Source organism: Spodoptera frugiperda, chromosome 18 (assembly GCF_023101765.2).
Source record: "Spodoptera frugiperda isolate SF20-4 chromosome 18, AGI-APGP_CSIRO_Sfru_2.0, whole genome shotgun sequence".
Classification (NCBI taxonomy): domain Eukaryota; kingdom Metazoa; phylum Arthropoda; class Insecta; order Lepidoptera; family Noctuidae; genus Spodoptera; species Spodoptera frugiperda.
This window is the reverse complement of record NC_064229.1, coordinates 496553-517454: the sequence shown is the minus strand read 5'-3', so window position 1 is coordinate 517454 and position 20902 is coordinate 496553. Positions and strand designations below refer to the sequence as shown.

The 20902-nt window shown below is 36.9% G+C and overlaps 2 protein-coding genes across 2 annotated transcripts; one reads left to right on the top strand and one right to left on the bottom strand.

Annotated features, from left to right (window-relative positions):
• Positions 1-632: 632 nt before the first annotated feature.
• LOC118278115 (zinc finger CCHC domain-containing protein 10) lies at positions 633-2973 on the top strand. Its single transcript, XM_035597191.2, has 3 exons — positions 633-876; positions 950-1117; positions 1750-2973. Exons 1-3 carry the CDS (start codon positions 833-835, stop codon positions 1940-1942), a joined length of 405 nt encoding a protein of 134 aa, XP_035453084.2. The 5' UTR covers positions 633-832; the 3' UTR covers positions 1943-2973.
• On the bottom strand, positions 2444-20640 carry LOC118277869 (DNA replication licensing factor Mcm2). The gene is made up of 16 exons (XM_050700322.1): positions 20487-20640; positions 19898-20064; positions 19320-19486; positions 18671-18860; positions 18136-18325; positions 17501-17803; positions 11069-11272; positions 10447-10678; positions 10070-10161; positions 9894-9979; positions 9198-9365; positions 8544-8705; positions 7863-8016; positions 7253-7352; positions 6667-6806; positions 2444-6270 (listed from the first exon to the last, which is right to left on the bottom strand). Exons 1-16 carry the CDS (start codon positions 20487-20489, stop codon positions 5977-5979), a joined length of 2652 nt encoding a protein of 883 aa, XP_050556279.1. The 5' UTR covers positions 20490-20640; the 3' UTR covers positions 2444-5976.
• Positions 20641-20902: the final 262 nt, after the last annotated feature.

The following is a 20902-nucleotide window of genomic DNA, read 5'->3' as shown; positions in this document are numbered from 1 at the left end:
GATTTTTGGCAGTTATTTTTTAATAAAGTTGTGGTGTCTCACGCCTCCTTCATATGGGTTACAATTTCATTTATTAAGAGTTATTTCATTTATTTATTAGGAGCATATATTAAGAGCAGGAGTGAATGTTAATAATACAGAACGCCCTAAGCTAGCACCTCATAAGTGTCTCTAAATTTTTTTGGTGTCGATCGGGCATGCGATTCTTATTGTAGCGCCACTCTGTAATCTGGTGCTGTAGGCACTTGTCTAGTTAGCCTTAAGGATAATATGGCTGTGATTTAAAAGCAATAACCAGAAACTAAAGGAAATATTTACATTTTTACCAAAAAAATTAATATGATTAGTTTTAAATCGTAATCTTGCTCAGTCTTGCTCACCTTTTGGTATGATCACACTGATCACTGACCAGTGATCACGTAGTGGGCAAATATAGATAGGTAATTTTTCAGATAAATACTCAAGTATTTGTATTTACCCAAAATAGTGGATTTTTACCTAATATTAAAACCAATTTATCCATTTAAAGTACTTATCCTATTCGCCTATTTCGACAAGCAGGTTTTTAGCATTCTGTCATGTCTACGATTTATTTCTACCAAACCTTAGACAGAAAATAGATTTTTTAATCTGTATTGTTTGACAACGACAAGAGTTGACAAATCTTTTATTTTCCATGCATTTTTGCTTCCTTTTTATGTGAATTATTATTTTCTAATAATTCATTCGTGTTTTGGAAGTAATAGCGAGTGATAGTCCCTAAATAGTTTGTGGAGAAGTGATTTTGTTCTACCTACATTTTCGTTGTTGAGCTGCTAACTTGAACATCGCCATGACTTTAGGCACTTACAATAGACATCAGGCCAACAAGAAAAAGTAATTTCTTCCCTCCTTTTTGTGTACTTCTGATTTGGCCTTAGCTTATTATTAATATTGTTTATTTTTACAGGCAAGCTGCATTGGCGGCGGCGTTCCCCCAAGGGATCCGCTGTCAGAAATGTCTGGAATATGGCCATTGGAGCTATGAATGCACAGGCAAGCGCAAGATCTTGGTGCGTCCATCACGCACACAAGTCTTAAAGAAGAACCTAAAGTCACAGGAACAAGGCTCCTGCAGGTATGTCCAATTAGTTTTACTCTTCCACACTAAAATTTAGTATTTTTCTAGAACAATATGTTTTATGTTCTACCCTCAAAGGTCAGACTAGTTTTCTTTTTGTTGTTCAATCTTAAGTTTACTATGTATTTTTCCTTTTCAAAGGTTGATTGACATTACTTACTTTAATTACAACATTAATTTATTATTTTTCAATATATAACACACAACTGAATCTTACTACAGTAGAACTCCAATTATCCGAACTCCGACTATCCGAATCGCCGATTATCCGAATCACAAAAATTGTCCAAGTGCGCTATTATTCTCCTCCCGCGAAGCCAGTGTTTGCGCGTCAAGTCTTGACTTGACTTGTCTTAACTTGCCGTTGTGCCTACACTGACTTCCCCCCGCAATTTAATTCGATAAAAAAATAGAGCAATATCAAAACGTAGCTTTTATTCTCTTCAATGGCAATTTTTTTTAATAAATCCGATTATCGGAATATTTGATTATCCGAATGGGTCCCGGTCCCCATTAATTCGGATAATTGGTTCTACTGTAATTCTTATTAATTTCCATAAGGTAGGGTAGTAGCTAGGATAAATGATTTAATTTGTGGATCCATGAATTAATTGTGCTTATTTTTACAGCGGTGGCAGTTGCAAGGTACCGAATAAAAAGAGACGCACAAATGAATGCGTTGACTGCTCAGACAACAGTTCGTCAGGAAGCTCCTCTAGTTCAGAGTCAGAAAGCTCCGAGGACTCCGAGAGTGGCAGCAGCAGCGACTCTGAGAGTGACAGCGAGAGCAGCAGCGACTCCGAGTCCGGATCTGACGGTTAAACGGGTACTCACAAGTAACACACCTGGTATTAGCAATTTATTGTTCCCACAAAAATTGCACAGCGACATCTATATTTTACTTTATGACATGTAATGTTAAGTATTAAGTTAAAATATTGCATTTTCTTGTGACATTCATATTTATTTGATTATTTTACTAGACTTTATTATTATTTATTGTCAGTCTTGAATGAGGGTGGTTGGTAATCTGATAAGTTGATAAGTACATTGCTAATACCAGTCTTATTTTATGGATAGTTACGGATATGGATTGTAGGTAGGCTGGACTGTCATCTCGGCTTGTTATGTAATGCTGGACATTAAAAATAAGGACTTAATTATAAATGACACTTTATGATACTTTTAACCCGCAGACAAAGTTTATGATGTATTTTTTTTATTTGTGTAGTAGTGGCACTTATCTCATTCAGCCTTTTATAATAATATAATCGACAGTGGATTAAAAATAGTATTTGTAGTTCTGAATAAAATAGAAATTTGAAAAAAAAACTTGATGTTAGTAAAGGAGCTAAATGGGTTTGGCGCCATTCTTCCTAGTTATAATGCTGTGAACTTGTTGAATGTTTGTAGTCTAAATTGATTCTTATAAGATGCTAAAAGTCATTTTATGTGAGATTGTATGAATTATTGAGATGTATTTGTAGGAATTTGATATTTGATATGTAATGTAGGGCTTTATTTCCACTAACTACATTATTAAAACACTTGAAGCCAAAGTTTATGAATACTCTATGGTTTTAAACTATAATTTGTTGGAGTCAGTGCTGTTAGTGGAGATTTAGTATTTTTATTGTTTATGCTTTGTGAAACTGCTGTGTTAATTTAAAATAGCATAGAAATTAAATTATCTATTACATTATATACATGTCATAGACGTAATATTTTCTAAGACTGTATAGTAAAATGTCTCTTCAATTACATAGTCTCATGATTTAAAATAGAAAGAATGTAAGAATTTTGATATAAAACGAAATATAATTTAAATGGGAATAAATAAGTCTTTTATTGAACATACCTTTTATTTTACCTTTTGTATCTATTACTATTTAGAAACGATAGGTATATAAATAATTTTACATTTACCTGATTCAGCAACTTAAAAGGCGAAGTAGATCTAAGATCTAGAGTGGGGGATGAGGGGATCACAGCGAAATTGGCGGGCGTGTATTTCATTTAGTCAAGAAAATTCGATAAAAGTTGCCACACCCTAGGATTTGCCTGTGTCGTAGATGCGTTTACAAACGTACAAATTCACAAACACATGAGACCCAGAGCCGAAACGACTATTTGTCGATCATACAAAGTTGCTCCGTATGGGAATCGGACCCGCTACACGTTGCGTGGCAGTCGGTTGGCCAGCCACCGCAACCGTGCAGTCTTTATTTGATTTGAGGGTGTACGAAATAAGCAATATATACTTGTTGAGGTACCTACATTTACAGCTAAACTAGTACTGCCCTTTCATCAATATCTTACATTTGAGAGAAGAGGGTCGCTAGTACAGCTACTTATAATTTTTTTCCTTCTGCCTTTATCAAGTTTTATGGGAGTCTACACAATGTCTTCTATTCTTCACTACGAAACTATATCAGTAAGAAAATAAAAAATAGTAATTTGGTTACAATAATCTGTTTATTTCAAAATCACAAATTGAAAACATTGATTTATCAAAAAACATTACAATTAACAACTTATTTATAATAGGTCAAATTTTGAGTTTGTACTGACAAAGGCACTTAGACTTAACATAGACATAATTTTACGTGATGATTATTATCGCAGTATATTATTTACCATTTACGTATTTAGGGAAAATCAGTTCCATACATTTATTTGCAAAAACACAACTATGGATTAGTTTGATGTATATAAATCTTACGACTGGCATACTTAGCTAGATTTTCTGAATCAATCACCATCATTGGATAACAAATAAAAATTAAATGTACACTGCTAAACACGAAGAATAACACATTATAAATATAATCAAATCGCTTTCCTTCTAAGTTATGGTCAGACTAGCTTCTACCTAATCTGTCTGTTTTCTAGCTTAGTATTAGGTAGTCTAGAATCCAGACGAATATTGTTACGAAATAGCTTAGATGACCTATTTCACAAGGGTTGTTTCTATTTCGAAGATGTTCGATCGTGTATTATTTTAGATCCACTACTTGAATAGAAGGTAGATTGATTTTGTTCGGAGTTCGGATCTGTTATTACAGAATTTTGTTTCTCAAAGTAATTAATTTCTATGATTGCTGTACCTACAGTTTAGTTTTTATAATACTGTTAAAAAGTACCTATATGTATGGATTTGAAATAGAAGATTTAAAGTTTGTGCAAAAAATAAAGACGTTAAGGGGTATTCGTCAATACGACGAATTCTATGTAAAATTCTGTATAAGAACCAGTGTATCATAGCCTCGCTTTGTATGATCTTGCCATACATTCGACGGTCAGTTTATACTGGTTTTATATAGTTTGATAATAAACGAAGAAACGAAACAAATATAAACAAAAGACAAACATTAAATGAAAAGGTTAAGAGATAAAAACCTAAAATTAATTACACATATGTAGCTACATAACATTACAATTACGATAATAACTAAAGATAATGATTGTTACAATGTTTAAAGCTTTTATTTATTGTAGTGATATTTTAAAGGTGGGTGGGTGAATATTGTTGTGATTATGATACCTTGTGGATTGGCGTTAGCGTCAAGTTCTCTATTTTTATATTTCTTGAGTGTATGAAGGTAAATAGGAGAACATTGCTAAACACATTGAACCCCGTGGCGGTCACCGGTGACCGACGTTAGCGGAGGATTTGCCTTCAACAGTTTTCTATTGGCAGTCAAAGATTTGAAAGTGGTATTTCCACAAAATACAAACACATGTATTTTACGTAAGGAGTTAACCCGTACAAAAAGGTAAACCTGCGATACATATTCTTACTGGGAAAACGACCCAAATTCTTAGAGACACTCGTCAATCCACAAAGTATCTATCACACAAATCCGTGTAATGATTCACATGAGGGTGGAGTTTTTTCAGATATATTTTTTATAGTATCTGAGCACTGATTTATTTTTAAATCATTAGACTTTACCTTTCGTATGCCGTCATCATGGAGAGGTCTATCGCTAGACATACACGTTACCAGTGGCAAGCGCTCGCCACAACACAAGAAAATGGATGGAGGCATCCATTACAGAGCGAAATCTTATTACCGCCGATTTAAAAAAAAAAATAACTATCAAGTAAATCGCATCGTATTCGAGAATCATGCTAACCGACGTACTCAGAGTCATTAAATGGTTACTTAACCTTCGATACAAAATCGTAATGCTACGTTCAGACGCGCGCCGTGCAGCCTGGCGGGCTGCCTGGCGGGCTGCACGGCATGCAGCCCGCCCCGGGCCGGCGGACATTCAAGTTGTTCACACGCACGCCGTCGTGTCAGTCAGTGCCAGAATGGCGAGCAGCGAGCAGCTAGGATGTCAATGTTGCTGCTGCCATATCCTTTGGCTTAACTTATTTTTATGAATGAAATGACGTAAAAAATAAAACGTTAAATACAATTTAATTTAATTAATTTAATTAAACGTTAAATATAACGATGAATGAAGATGCACTCGTCGCGAAAGCGCGGGAGAGAATGACTGCCCGCGCGCGTGTAAACGGTCACCGGGCGCCCGCACATTCATCCTTTGAACTTTGCCAAAAAACCGCCACTTGTCCGATCCGCGGCGTTCACGTTCACAGGCGCGTTCACGGGCTCGGGCATACCGTTTACACGCTCGTGAATGTGAATGTGCACGTTGAATGTGGAGTCGAACGCGCGCGTCTGAACGTAGCATAAGAAACAGTTTGAGTACCTAATCATTAAAAGTCTCAGAGGGCGGCAGAAAAAAAAACTTAAGTATCTCATAATTATACCAAATCACTCACACCTCTTACAAAAACTGCATACGAAAGGCCAATCAAATTAAAAAACCCTTAAATACAACTTACGAAGCGGCACTAGACGGTGTATCAGGCAAGACATGTACAATAACCTTCCTCTTGGCATCATAAGTAAAACTATTCATTTTGAAGATTCTGCTATCATAGAATGGTTTTAAGTCACTGATGTTGATCTGCCTGGCTCTTTCTAGGAGGTCTCTCTCAGATATTTCGATGGTAGACTGGGAATGGTTGTGTAAACCTCTCATGTATGCTAGTTGGTCCATTGTTAGTTGACGTAGGATGTAGTAGAGGAGCTCACTGTGGTCCTTCTTGTATGAAAGGTATTTTTGGAATGTCTGTAAGTAAAGGAGTTTGGTTACATAAGCTTACCAACGATTAGCGGAGGATTTGCCTTCAACAGTTTTCTTTCGGCAGTTAATGCCTTAAGTTAAAACTTCTTTCGTTGTATGGTTGCAAATGGGACTACCGATGGATCTCTAGCAGTCAATTACCGCATCGGCAAATGATTATTGAGTGTTAAATACAAGTAATAAGTCTGGAGTTTGGTATTATTGCCCAGTCTGTAGCAATAGGCTATTTACATGAGACTTCTAATAAAACGAAACTGGGAGTAAACTATAAAATATGTAAACACAAAGAAAATAATTATCCATCAGAGGTAAAGTTTAAATAATAACAAAAGAATAAATTACAAAATAAACCTTAGTTTCAAGATATAAGTAATAGCATACCTGTCTCATAGCCCGCATGACGCTGTACTTCTGTGTCTCGACGAAGCTCTCCAGCATGGTGCGGATGGCCATGTTCACGTCCTCCTCCGACACTTGGGGACGCAGGTGCATCCGAGCGTGAGCCTCGCTCATACGGATCACTGAGGATATTATTGTATATTGAGTGAAAGTTCTCGAAACCGCCTGCTAATCGTGGAGATTATGATAAACTCTTTTGTAGAGTCTAGCAGTGGACTGTCACTGGCTACTGATGTGATGCGAATATAAGTTAAATAGAATAGATGATGAGCTGTAATAAGGCATTATGTTAACATCGCATTACTTCACTTATGGGAACAAAATGTTGGTAGAAGTAATGCATTTCTTTGTAGTTAGTTATATTTTTATTTGCAAAAAGTTTTTTTTTTTTAAGAATTACGTAAAAAAAATATACATATTTGGATTTAATATATTTACATATTTTCACTATGCAACTGATAGATTAAATTCAAACTTCTTTTTCATAGTTTTTTACTTAATTACTCAAGAGATCAAATAACATATAAGTCCCCTAAAGACAGGTGGTGTTGTAAGGAATACCACTTACCAGACTCAATATGACGCACTGTGATCGGCAAGCTGCCTGTAGCGAGAGACTCCTGTCGCAGTTGACTGTACATCTTCGCTACTTTGTCTTGGTCCATGTTCTGACAAACAAAAATTAGTTTAAATACCTATGAATTCAGTGTTACATGCTGAAAGAAGTTTTTTATACTTTTTTATCGTAAAATCCGGTAAATGAGCAGACGGATCACCTGATGGTAGGTAATCGCCGCCGCCCGTGGATACCCGAAACACCAGAGGCGTTACAAGTACGTTGCCAGCTTTTTTAGGGGGGGTTAGGAATTTCAGGGTTGTTGGCGAATCAGGGATAAGGAAGGGGGGTAATTGGGCCTCCGGTAAACTCACTCGCGCAATGAAACACAACGTAACCGTTGTTTCACGTCAGTTTTCTGTGAGACCGTGGTATCACTCCGGTCGAGCCGGCCCATTCGTGCCGAAGCATGGCTCTCCCACACTTAATTGAAGATTTAAAGCGTGATGTGGCGGTATGTTAATATATTGACCTCATTGACAGTTGTTGTTGTTTAAGAGTTTAAGTTGTTGTAAGAGTGTAAGTTTAAGTAGTTTAAAATTAAACCTGATTTGAATATTACCTGTAGTTTAGGATGGACATTCTCCCTGGCATAGACGATGTACTTCTTGAGTAGATCCTGTTGGAGTACGAACTCCGGGTCGGGGGCGTTGCTGTCCTCCAGCGTGGCGCCGCGCTGCGTCGGGTGGTGGCGGATGTGGGACGATACTACGAATCTGAAAGGAAATTGTTGGGGTAATATTAAAATATGCTGTAAGCGAAATTAACGATTTTAATCTATAAGATCTGGATTGAACAAGGTTTTTGATATAAACTTCATACAACGAATAGGTATCAAAAATCGATCTCAAAAACACAAATATTTTGGATTGATATTGGTTCTTATTAATATCGGCCGTAAATCATTCTAGGTTTGAAATAGTTCTTGAAGGAGACTTGGGCAGGTACTTTACAAGACGCCAGGGATAGTGAAAATCCGATAATATCCTATCCATGAAGGATATTCATTTTGCCAAAGAAATTAAAGTAAAAAAACTCGATTGAAACATACTGTAAGTGTAAACCCCATCCCAATCTTCTCAATCTGCGATTCCTCAACAACCTTTAAATTCCTAACCCCCAAAAGGCCGGCAATGTACTTGTAAAGCCTCTGGTGTTTCAGGTATCCATGTGCGACGGCGATTGCTTACCATCAGGTGATCCGTCTGCTCGCTTACTATCTTATACATAAAAAAAAACTTACTTCGCAAGATGAGCGTCTTGCATAGGATCTGCCTCATCCCTTACGACACAGAGCACATCAAAACGAGACAAGATTGGCTCGGACAAGTTCACGTTCTCAGAGAACGTTAGCGACGCGTCGTAACGACCGCCTATGGGATTGGAGGCCGCTATTATTGAACATCTGTGGAGAAGGGCATATTGTTAATAAATATTTAAGGAGTTTAAATAAGTTTCTAGAAACAAGAATAAAGTAACAATACATGTTTTAGATTAAGAACTGTCACACAGTTAACTAAAAATCACGGTTTCATGAGCAGCGTGCACAGACGCGGCGACGCGACGACGCGCAGCCTACTGACTGATGAAGAGTCCTTCTGTGACTCGAAACTAGTAAAGCTTTTCTCCATCAATAATACGTAAGTAAATCGTGATTTTCAGTTAATTTAGTATGTCTCACGATAGTTATTATAAAAAAAAAAAACTGTCACACAGATCAGCATCTGTTACAAATACAGTACTTGTTTCGAGTTGAATAACCATAATATTTGGTCTTTGAGAAGCCTACATATATCCAACAACAGATATAAGCTACTAAGTCACTTGCGCAAACTATCTATCACTGCGCAAACTTGCGCAAAGGTTGCGCAAACTTCCTTTCCCGTTTTCAACTTACCTAGCGTGCAGTGACGTCACGATACCGGCTTTGGAAATAGATATGGACTGTTGTTCCATGGCCTCGTGTATGGAGGTGCGGTCTGCGTCGTTCATTTTGTCAAACTCATCGATGAGACACACTCCACGGTCTGCTAGTACTAGGGCACCTGCTTCTAGTGTCCAGTCTCTGTAGGAAATAATATACAATTTAATATTTTAGTACCGAAGCATTGTTGGCTTTTTTCGATTTTTCGAAAATTTCTCAGCACGGAGTCAGGAAATGTAGCCGGTATATAGCAATAAGCTCACCCCATATTACATGGGATTTACAACATAAATTGTGAAAAGTGGGTGCACATTGTATAGCGGCATTACGTGCCATAATGTGCACCTCTGCCTACCCTTTCGAGGATAAAAGGCACGACGTTATGTATTTTAGTACCATTGATAGTATGGAGACAGTCACAGTGTAGGTTTTGGATCTCTCTGTGATTGCTTACTAAGTTTTGAATTAGGCGATTTGTAGCAAAAAACTTGCATTCTATTAAGATGCAATGACATGACATGAAATGGGAATAGTAACTTTCTTATTGGTAGATTGTAGATAACTTTAAAAGTGATGTTTAGTTTTGAAAGTATAGTGTAACCGCTATACTTGGATCACTCCTATATCTGTAATTCTGTATATATTCTATATATTTGATGGATAACTTACCTGGTAGTAGGATTCTTCCTCACATAAGCTGTAAGACCGACTGCACTGGCACCCTGGCCCGTTGTGAAGATTGCTCTGGGCGCGATCTTAAATCAAAATTTCACATGTGATTAAATACCTTATTTCATGGAACATAATGTTCATAATACGCTAGCATACAAATGAAAGGAAGTTACCTTTTCTGTGTACTTCAAGAATTGTGATTTGGCAGTACCAGGGTCACCGCATATAAGAACATTGATGTCTCCTCTTACTTTGTGCTTATCACCTGAAACCAGTATTATTTTTGTTATATTATTGTGTACAAAAAAAATTCTAATTTCTCAACTGCCACGATAAACTATTAAAAACACAGCTGTGCGTTCTGGAGATAAAGGGTTTATTGAATATTCTAGTAAATTATTCCAAAAGCTCCCCTTACTTTAGTCAACTTGGAAATCGATCCCGAGACCAATGGCCCTCACACGAGCGACTAAACAATCACATGTTGATTGTTTAATAAGTCAAAATATTCCCATACACATCTAGCAAAATACTATACTATATCACATACCTGGATTCTTTGGCTCCCCACCAAACAGTGCTAAAGCAAGTCCCCTCTTAATATAATCGTGTCCGAATATAGAAGGAGCAATACTTTGCACAATCCTCTCTCCGATGCGTGGATCCTTGGACAACTTGACAATAGTGGCCACATCTTCATCAGTTAGAGATTCCACAATATGCTTGCAGTCTTTTACTACTATGTAGTTTGCTATGATTACTGTTGCAAATACTGGGAAACCCTGCAAAGAACAAAGAAACTTTGGATTAGCTTATGTTGTTTGTTTTTTTTTACATGCTATGAACTCCCAGACTGTTTTAAAGTTTTCCAGCACCTTCGTTGTTTAGTTTTATTCTAATAGAAGCCACTGTATTTATCAATGACTAAGATATAAGACTGTATGATTACTAAGTCTTTTGTTAATCGAAAAATCTGCATTTGCACTAGTGATCGCCAGTGAACGAAAAAAAAGGTACTCATGGCATAAATTCACTAATCATCGTTGTTATCGATCTGGTTTACAAGTCACAATACTACGTTTTTCAATCAACGAAGTGGGTCTACCGCTTTTACCGGTTTAAACCCAGAGACTCGTACAACAATTATATTAACAAAATCAACAAACCCTCACCTGTTCAGTATTAAGCGATCCATCATAATTATTAGTGTAGATCCCAGTGAGGTCCACTTCATCTCCCGGCTTGCATCTATCACAGAGATCTGCCAACAGTATACAATCCTTGCTCCGTGGGATACGACCGGCGGGGATGCGGCCGGGAGACTCTTGGATCGTCACCTTTTGGTAGTTACGGTATACTGTTTGTTCCATGTTTACCTGTGGATGAAAATGTAGATTTCGATTATGTTTTGTGAGTAGAGAATCGTTTAGTACCTATTTAGCCTGCTTGTTTTTACTAATTTTTGTTGGATACGAAAAGCTAGCAATTGACCTCTATATATTATAGAGCTCTATATATATTGAGTAAAGATTGTGCTAGAATGTCCTCGGCACATAACTGAGCTGTTGTTCTCCATTGCAAACTAACCTGTCGGTTATTGTCCTTTAGTGGATAAGAACAGCCTGATGAATATGATTCGATAATGAATTATCGTAAGTCCTATAGGACTTCTATATATTACTGATAGTAATTACAATTATACATTACAATTCTTTCTGTATTTCAATAATTAGCGTGAGTTTCTAACTTCAGAAAAGCTCATAGTAAATGTGCTACATCATCAATTATTTAGCCAAAAAATAAACCTGTAGTTTTATCTCCAACACTTGCATTCACCCATTGAGTTATTAACGCAATCATTAAAACTCTCCTAATAAGGGGTCGTCCATTAATCACGTGAGGTTTTTTCAACGATTTTTTGACCCCCCTTCCCCTTGGTGATATGTGGTGAGATTTTAGATTAACCCCCACCCTCAACCAACATCACGTGTATTTTTAGTACCTACAACGAATCTTAAAATTTTCTGAATATTATCTTAATTTAAATACAGGTGTAAACTATAATCTTATTTTATTCTGAAATTAAGGACCATAATAAAAATGTCTACACCAGGTTGCAAGTTTTTTTTTATTGCCATAACAATAATAATAAACGAAGAGTTTAATCATAGGAAAAACATGTACGGTATTGTACTAGTACATAAATATATTTAATGTATATTGTCCTCGGACCACGGATTAGCAAGACATTCTTCAACACTAACAACTGGATATAAAGCATCTTGCAGGTCAGTTGTTGGCACTGTGCTTTGTTGAAAATCAACATCGGTTTCATCAAGCCACTCGGTGTCATCATTTTCGCGCACAACGCAGAGAATTTCTTTCGATCTGCCGATTGATCGTCGCGTGATGATGCGTGAAGGACGAACATTGTGCATCTCTACACTATTACTGCTCGGATTAGGTTGCTTGTGACATGAATTTACATGTTCCTTAACTTTCTTCTTTGTACAGAAGTACAATCCACACCACTGGCACGTCCGATCCAAAAGTTGCCGACGATCCTTTTGCAGACTAGGGCAATACAGGTCATACGGCAATTTGTTAAAGCCCTCATGCGTTGGGGTGATTCCAAGAGACTGACGCAGAAGAAATGTAGCAAACGTCTTGCCATCATGCTCTTGAGGCTTCGGAATACATAGACCACTAGACGACTGCAAAATTGGGTAAGGAGGTATAACGAAGCGTTCAGGAAGAATAGATCGAAGAGAACTCCGCAAATCTCCACAGCAAGCGTGGTCATCACACTTCACCACCTGGTAATAATATTAAGATATGTTAATCATATTAGATAAGAAAAGTAAATGATAAAATAATAATAAATGAGATTTTACTAATGTACCTGAAGCAAATACTGGCTCTCTCGCACATGCTCGCTATACCACTGCAGAGAAGGCAAGTCTGGAACAAAGCTTTCAGCAGTGTCATCGGGCTCGAGGTACTCTGCTTCGACGTCATGGCCGTCGATAACCATTTTATTCCATACTTCTGCGAGAACTTCTCCAGCCTTCTGAAAGTTCATTTTTTCGAGATCATGATCTTTTGTTCTCCCTTGTTCATCCAAATGAGTTCCATAAGAATCATGCGGAAGTATGAGTCCAGATAATTCCCGGCTTAAAGGCGCCATTCTTCTCTCAACACGGTTGAATGCGCTTCTGCCGGGTGCATTCGTAAAAATGAATATTGCATCTAAATCATGCTTGACAAAGTGGTGTATGGCATGGGAAATAACCTTTGGATATCTCGGGTTTTCATCGGGTCCTCCATCAGATGAAATCAGAACAACTGGTTTCAGGCGTCCTTCTTCATCCCGCATAATTTCCTTGAAATTATTGAGTGTAGCAAGCTTGTTGAAGTCCACAGCATGAGTAGAAGCTGTCGAAGAGGAATGTTTGCCACTTCTAATTGCCACGTATGTTGGCCCTGAATAAGTAATTGCTTCAGCACGGCCCATATCATTTCCTTTTATGATGCACCCAGCATATACACTAGGGATCAATTTGTGCCTTGTAGCAATCACCCAATCATGATCAGGCAATGAGACACGATATTCGACATGCATCAGGAGAGGAGCTTGTTTATTTGCCGCTGTCAAACCTATAGGTACCCGGGCTTTATCATCTTGGGACAAAAAAAACACTTGTTTTGGCCCGAGAATAGATGCCAGCGTTTCCAAGGATCTTATTGTGGCGACACAAAAATGTTGATCGACATGAGCCTTATGGTGATCTGCCTCAGGGCGACTCAATTTGACAGGCACAGTGACTACATGCCTTTTACCCTCCAAGGTGGTATAATTTCTAGGGAGCAATCGAAGATACGTGCCACTCTTCGAAATTTGAAATCCGTGCTCCTTTAGCTTTTCATGGAGGTCAGTAAGTGTTCGGCAACTGCGAACAATTTCTGAGCGACGCCGTTCCTCCGCAGAAGCACCAAACATAGCCAAATCGACGATAGTTTTTAGCAATTGCGGTTGTTGCTCTTCTAGGCGTGGGCGACCTGGGGCAGAACGCGCCTTAAGAAGATCAGCTACAATCGGACTCTGATTGCAAGCAAGTTTAATCTTTGATTTTATTGATAATCTATGTGACTGGGAGTGACGCATATGTTGCTCCTTCTTCCGTAGTTCTTTTGTGCATTTATCAATTTCTCGGCGCAATTTCGTCACATCACGTGTCTCATTTTCAGTGGCGCCCAGAAAATCCCTACGACGAACAGCTAAGTCAAATTCCATTTGAAGAAGAGAAATCTGATTCTTCAACTTATCCTGTGCAGGAGTAGCACGTACAGGCTGCAGTATAGAGCTGCTTGCACTTGGTGTATCGGGTGAATTCTCGTCGCTACAATCCAAATCTTCACTTTTAATACGTTTCCGAGCACCTGGAATGACCGAAAAATTTTGACATCGAAAGCGTACCAGACAGACAGACTTTCGCATTTATATGATTAGTAGGAATAAATAATTGACTGCTTAAATACTAATGGTCCGAGATCCCAGAGCCGTCAGACATATAATATTTTTACAAGCATTTAACCTTCGGCTTACAGTAGTCTTGTATATACTTTTTAATGCCTTAATGTTTGTAAAGCTTGCCGAGTGACACCTGCGCAGGTACCAGGTGAGAAAGGTAACTAAAAATTATACTCACTTAACGTAAATTTTTATGTCTTATTTTCATATATGTTTTGTAGAATATTACTCTGAAATCATATTTAAAAAAATCAGACACTTTCCATGGACCAAAACTTTTATCAGACGCTTTAAAGCTCTAAAAAATAGTGCGCCTTACAAAATTGTAATAAACATATATAAAAATCAGAAATAAAAATTTACGTTAAGTGAGTCTAATTTTTAGTTACCTTTCTCACCTGGTACCTGCGCAGGTGTCACTCGGCAAGCTTTACAAACATTAAGGCATTAAAAAGTATATACAAGACTACTGTAAGCCGAAGGTTAAATGCTTGTAAAAATATTATATGTCTGACGGCTCTGGGATCTCGCTCAATAATTGATATTGCGAATTTGGGATGTTTCATTACCTGTTGAGGTGCTTTTAGTTGTGACATTGCCTTCGTCAGTAATTTCGGTACCGATCGGTGAGACGCATATCGCAGGCGTAGGAAGTTTTACAGGATTTGGCTCATTGGATGTCATTGGCAAAACAGACATTTTTACGCTGGCATTCTGAAAGGTGTAAGTAAAGATAATATCGTGCAAATTATATTATATTATAAATTAACCATCTCCAGTAATTTTATTTTTTCTTTTATTAAAATAAGAGTTCAAAACGGCACACAAACCATGCACAATCCTCGTATTTTCACTAGAATAATGTGTATGTAATTATATGTAGGTATGCAATATCATACTGCCACCGTTCATTAGTAGGCAAATTTTTCAGTTCAATAGCATGATCCATAAATAGTTTTAAGTTTTCACAAAGCGACAAGATATTAATATATAAACAAGCGCAAAATGTGTAACAATAGTAATATAACCCCTTACCTATTAATATAACCACCACGACTTACGGTTTAAATATTTTGTTTTTTACGTTAGATAAACCCATGCCACAAGGTTCAGCTCAATACACCTACTTTTTTAGAGTACCTACAGCGATCGGTGATATGTAGGCATATGGGTCACGTGATGTTTATTCAGCATTTTTTATGGAATGGAATATAACATTCCTGTGCGCCAATGACTAGCTAAAACTATTAAAAACCTAGAGATTATTTAAATAACTTCTTTATAATAAAAAAATATCTTTTGGATTTAAGTAATACTTAAAGTACGCTATACATATTTTATAATATGTATAAGTAGGTAATTTACCTATCCAAAATGTTGGAAGATTTAACAATAACATTGATATTACAAATATAAAACTATAGATGAAGTCGTATTTATTAGGACAATGCCCTTAAACAGACAAATAGGTACTAGTTATAACTTACCTTTTTAGAATTAGAACAATAATAGAGAATATTGGAAGACTTCTTTGCTTGGTGCTTTCGGCGGTAATCTGCTAGAAGATCATTCCCCCACTTCACAAATTCTTCTTTTGTACAATATTTTTGTTTTGCATTAGCCCACAACTCATTAAATTCTTTCTGAGCAATACTAGGTTTTTTTCCTTTCTTATACTCGGTGAAAAGGTCTTTATACAGATCACCTACTTTAAACATTGTTTTAATAAAAAACGTACAAGGTACAGTACTCCCGACGGATCTTGGCAGGTCTAAACAACATGCAGAAGGCTGCGTAATAAGTCTTTTTTAGAACTAAATGGTGGCATGAGGCGAGGTGCGGGGGGCGGCGATCTAGGCTAGAGATTGACTATGTCTAAATACAATTGACCCTTTATCGATCAAATATCGCAATCGATATTTTTATTTAGAGTTTTTTTTTATATATGATATATTAGAAGTAAACGACATAAAATTTAGAAGTATAGTTAATTTTGTTATTAATAAACGATATTTCGACATGAAAATAAAACTAAAAGAAAGTGTATTCTCAATTGAAAGTTATGATTTACTCGAATATCAATTATCATTAATAACGACTATTTGAGTAACGACTGTTTAAGAAAATTTAAAACATCAATATAACATTGAAAATAAATATATTTTTGTGTGATAAATAATTTGTCTCGTAGTAATCGATTTTAAGAAAATCGATTAAACAACACCCTCACGCACGCCACTTGGACATCCCTTTTTGGTTACTTCGTGAATCTTCGTGCTTATTCGGCAATACTCGGTACCCGGTAATATGTCTCTGTCACACGTTAGGATCGGCGTTGTGTTAGTGTCACTATCTCTGTCTTGAGTCACCTTGAGTGCAGTCGGTAACAAAACTTTTCGTATATTTCGTTATTACTGTTGTTAATTTTTATTGTTAAGTTTTTAAGTATTTTGTTAGTTTTTGTTTAGTGTTTAGTGTTTAAGTTTGCAATTAATTTGTGCAAATGTCAGTTGGCACTTATATTATTAAATATGCCACCAAAATACAATAGAGTTTTAAATCGCCAAGCGAGAAAACTCATTTATGATTTAACGCAGTTTATGAAAAAATAATATATTTGGTTTATTTGTACTTCGTCACTGATTAGGAAATTTTATTAGTACATTAGGTTTATACAAAATAATATTGCAGTAATAGTTTTGTACACGAATGTACCTGCGCGAAAGTTCGCAAAGCCTAACTTCAGACCTGTCAGGCCTCGTTGAGAGCACTGTAACGGCTTACGCATGTATTCGGCGCCAAAACTGTCGACTGCATGCCGAGCCGGGCGGCCGGCCGCGCGTGCGCGTGAGTCCTCCGTCCGTTGCCTGGGAACGGCGAGTCAAGGTCACTACACGCCGCGCCGTGCCGCTTAATATTTGTTTAAAAATCGCGCGTTAGACGAAAAAATAAATACACGTGATATCTTACTACACCCCCCTCCCCCTTGTGATATTTTCGTGATTTTTATCAAACCCCTCCCCCCCTTTCAAGCCTCACGTGATTAATGGACAACCCCTAAAACAACACTCACCATGAAAGGTCCAGCACTCTGACATTCCGGACAAGATCCGGGTCTGACTTCAGAGTTTTGGGTCTGGACAAATGGTCCCAGGATATACCCACACCGATTACAGTCATATTTGACTACAGACAGCTGCGGTAGGACTCCTGTAGTGGCAGTTATAACTCCCACTGTCCTCACAAGTTGGTTTAAGTGAAGTTTCCGGAATGTTCTTAGTTCTTCTATGAGTGGGAGATCTGAGATGCGTACATGGATCTCTGAGGTCACTCGCTCGTAGCTAGGGAATATTTGTAGGACTATGTCTTTTGCTACCTGTAATAGACAATGTGGATGTTTTGATTTCTTGAACGAGTTGGCAGACATTAACATCTGTTACTGACCCCGAAACCACTTGTTTGGCAGTTGACTTGCGACCATTGTAACAAAAGTATGACAGTTGTTTTTACAAAAATTAAACATCTACACATAACACACTTGCCCCAGGGCATCAACAGGTATAAAATTGTTCAAAAGGTAAGAGACTCTTCTGTCAGGTCAATACCAGAATTAAAATAACAAACGAATTTTTGTAAGGTTCGTAAAGTTGATGAATGCTGATGACAATGGGCGAAAAACTATAAGTATTTATACAAAACAAAACATACCTCATCAAAAATCTGCAACATCTGGAACGGGGCCTCAGGTAAGAAGTACGCCAAGACCTGTTCCCTCCGAGCCAGTACATCGAACTCAACATGGAAGGATGCCTGGTTATGCTCACACATACGACGGATGCGCTCCTTGTATACAAACTGACCCTTACTGTTTGTGTACGTACGGAGGAAGTTTTTGAACCTGGAATTGAATGTTGGTGTTAAAATTTTACAATTATTAGATTTTTTTTTTAATTACTTTGGTCTCATTAGATTTCTTTTGGTTTGATGATGGAGAATTTATATGCAACGCATACAACTACACGTAATGCCGCTATACAATGTAGACCCTCTTTTCACCATTTGTGTTTAAGTCCCATGGGAGTGAGCCAATTTCAAATTCGAACCCGAGACCCCTTGTCGCACTTGCGACCACTCGACCATCGAGGCAGATCGAAAATTTACTCTTTAAAAAATACTATGTGGAATTTGGCTATATTGTAATCTTCAGTATTTTGTGATAATTAATTTAAAAGATTTAAGGTACCTGTTAGCAATTTCAGTCCTCGGTCCCAGCATAGAGACCCACTCCTTGGTAGTGTATCCCTTTGTATCCTCCAAGTTCTCAATACTCTCAATTCCCTCCTCCACTTGTTCATCAGTTCCCATGGCCGCTTTCTCGGCAGCACGACGGCGCTTCGCCCGCGGAGCACCCGTGCTTTCTTCGTCTGATTCATCTACATACAGAAAATGGAGATAAGTATCGAAGATTTCTGCTGCTGTTTCTATTCAAAAGCAGTCAGCATGCAGTTGGCTTTAGTAATCCTATTAGATTAGCAATGAGCAGAATTCCAGCAGAAAATTCTGCTCTTTGTTTCTATTTATAGTCTACAAGAATTATGAGTCTCAATCATGAAGCAAATACAAAGAGATGTCATAACTGGACTGGGGAGCACCCCTCTTTATTTTCCATCTAGTGGTTGCATACTAAAAAAACATTGATAATAAAATTGGTTTCTGAGCCCTTTTAAGCCTTTTTAATTATAATATCATTGAACAGGGTCATTTTTTGTGTCACAGTGTACAACCACATTATGGTCTTCCTTGCTTTATGGTCCCAATTATACTTATAACTCTACCAGCAAATTCACATAACATTATGAATAAGTAAGAAGAATATAAATTAACGTCCTTACCATACAACAAATCACGATCATCTCTTCTGTTGCGACCCTCTTCTCTGTCCCTCCTTCTTAACTCCTGCTCAGCAGCCACTCGATCTTGTATTGACATGGGGTCATAGTCATCTTCATCCAAGTCCTCTGCATCATACCGATCTAACGCTGGCATTGGACGGTAGTCACTGGAATTGGAATAATATTCTTTCTAAATATTTATCTATTTTAATTTAAATAAATAAATAATATGATGATTACCTATAGGTGAAATAATAACTATTGAAATTGTTATTATTTGAATTTTTTAATTAGATTATTTTATTTATTGCTTTAGATTTTTTTATCTCTGAATTTGAGTTTGTCATGCCATATATGCCATCATACGGCCTATTTTTTAAACTAACAAATAGACATGCTAGCAAAGAAAGGTCAGAGTTAAATGAGATTCAAAGAAGGAATTTTTCTTGAGTTTTGTTATTAATATAAAATTAATTGTTGCCTAATCATTACTCATTCCAATTTTTATTTAGAGCTTTATATGACAAGAACAAGATTAAGACTGATTAGAATAATACACAATTTTCATAACAACTTACGCCTCCATGTTATCATTGAAGAGTTCCTCTCCATCATCCTCTTCCTCCTCAGGGTTGTCTCCAAGGATAGCACTCTCATCTTCAAACATTTCATAGTCGCGCGCTGGTGATGTCATCCTGGATCGTGCTCCATCTCGCTCTGACGGTGTATCGGGGGCTGGAGAACTCTGAAACAGTATAAAGAGCAGTTAGGAAAGGAATCTATGGAAAACTGCAAATATTGTATATGTTTATCTATATTAAGAATGAATTATTTAACAATCGTTAAATAATTTCTAACTAACCTAAATGTATTAAAAGTAGCTTTATTTAAACTCACGGCTTACAGTTTAACCTTGGTTAAACTTCACGAGTTTAAAGTTTTATAAAATCTTAAAAATATAAGTATGCTATTAATGTTTCATGTTTACCAGGTAAGCGAGTTAGAATCTTATTTAAATTGTATTTGCTAGCATTATGAGCAACAAATCGAAAGTTCTGTTGCCGCTATAGCATCAAACAACGACGCCGAATGGTTCTAAAGAAGGTAAACAGTTTTACTAGAAATTGCTCAGTTGATGTTGTGAATAAGATGTTAAATAGGACTTACCATTATTGTTTCACTTAATAAACCACCAATTTAACGAAACTAAACACTAAATAAAGCTTTTTACACGATTTAACGAGAAAACAGTGTCGTTACAAAAAACAAACAGGTTAACTTTGCGAATGTCAAAAAAACGCGCGAACTGGTTTAACTCAATGAGAAAATGTCAAAATTTTGCAATCGATTTTGAACCTTATTTTGATCTTCATAAGCATCCTTGAAATGGAAAAGCTATACCTTCTTGATTTAAAAAAAAATTGCTGCGTTCAATTTGTTATCGTTAGCTAAAGATATAATTTTCTTTTGTTTGTTTCTATGACAATTTATTTAAAAAATAACTATGATAATATAACACAAATCAAAATTGTTTGTATTGTTAAGTTTCTATGTTTTCCCAGTTTTTATTGATTTAAATTCTT

Coding starts and splice junctions, on each gene's coding strand:
- LOC118278115 (XM_035597191.2), top strand. CDS start 833: ATGACTTTAGGCACTTACAATAGACATCAGGCCAACAAGAAAAA. Junction 877..949: donor CATCAGGCCAACAAGAAAAA/GTAATTTCTTCC, acceptor TTATTTTTACAG/GCAAGCTGCATTGGCGGCGG. Junction 1,118..1,749: donor CAGGAACAAGGCTCCTGCAG/GTATGTCCAATT, acceptor TTATTTTTACAG/CGGTGGCAGTTGCAAGGTAC.
- LOC118277869 (XM_050700322.1), bottom strand. Junction 18,861..19,319: donor TGATCGTGATTTGTTGTATG/GTAAGGACGTTA, acceptor TTCTGTATGTAG/ATGAATCAGACGAAGAAAGC. Junction 10,162..10,446: donor TGGGGAGCCAAAGAATCCAG/GTATGTGATATA, acceptor TACTGGTTTCAG/GTGATAAGCACAAAGTAAGA.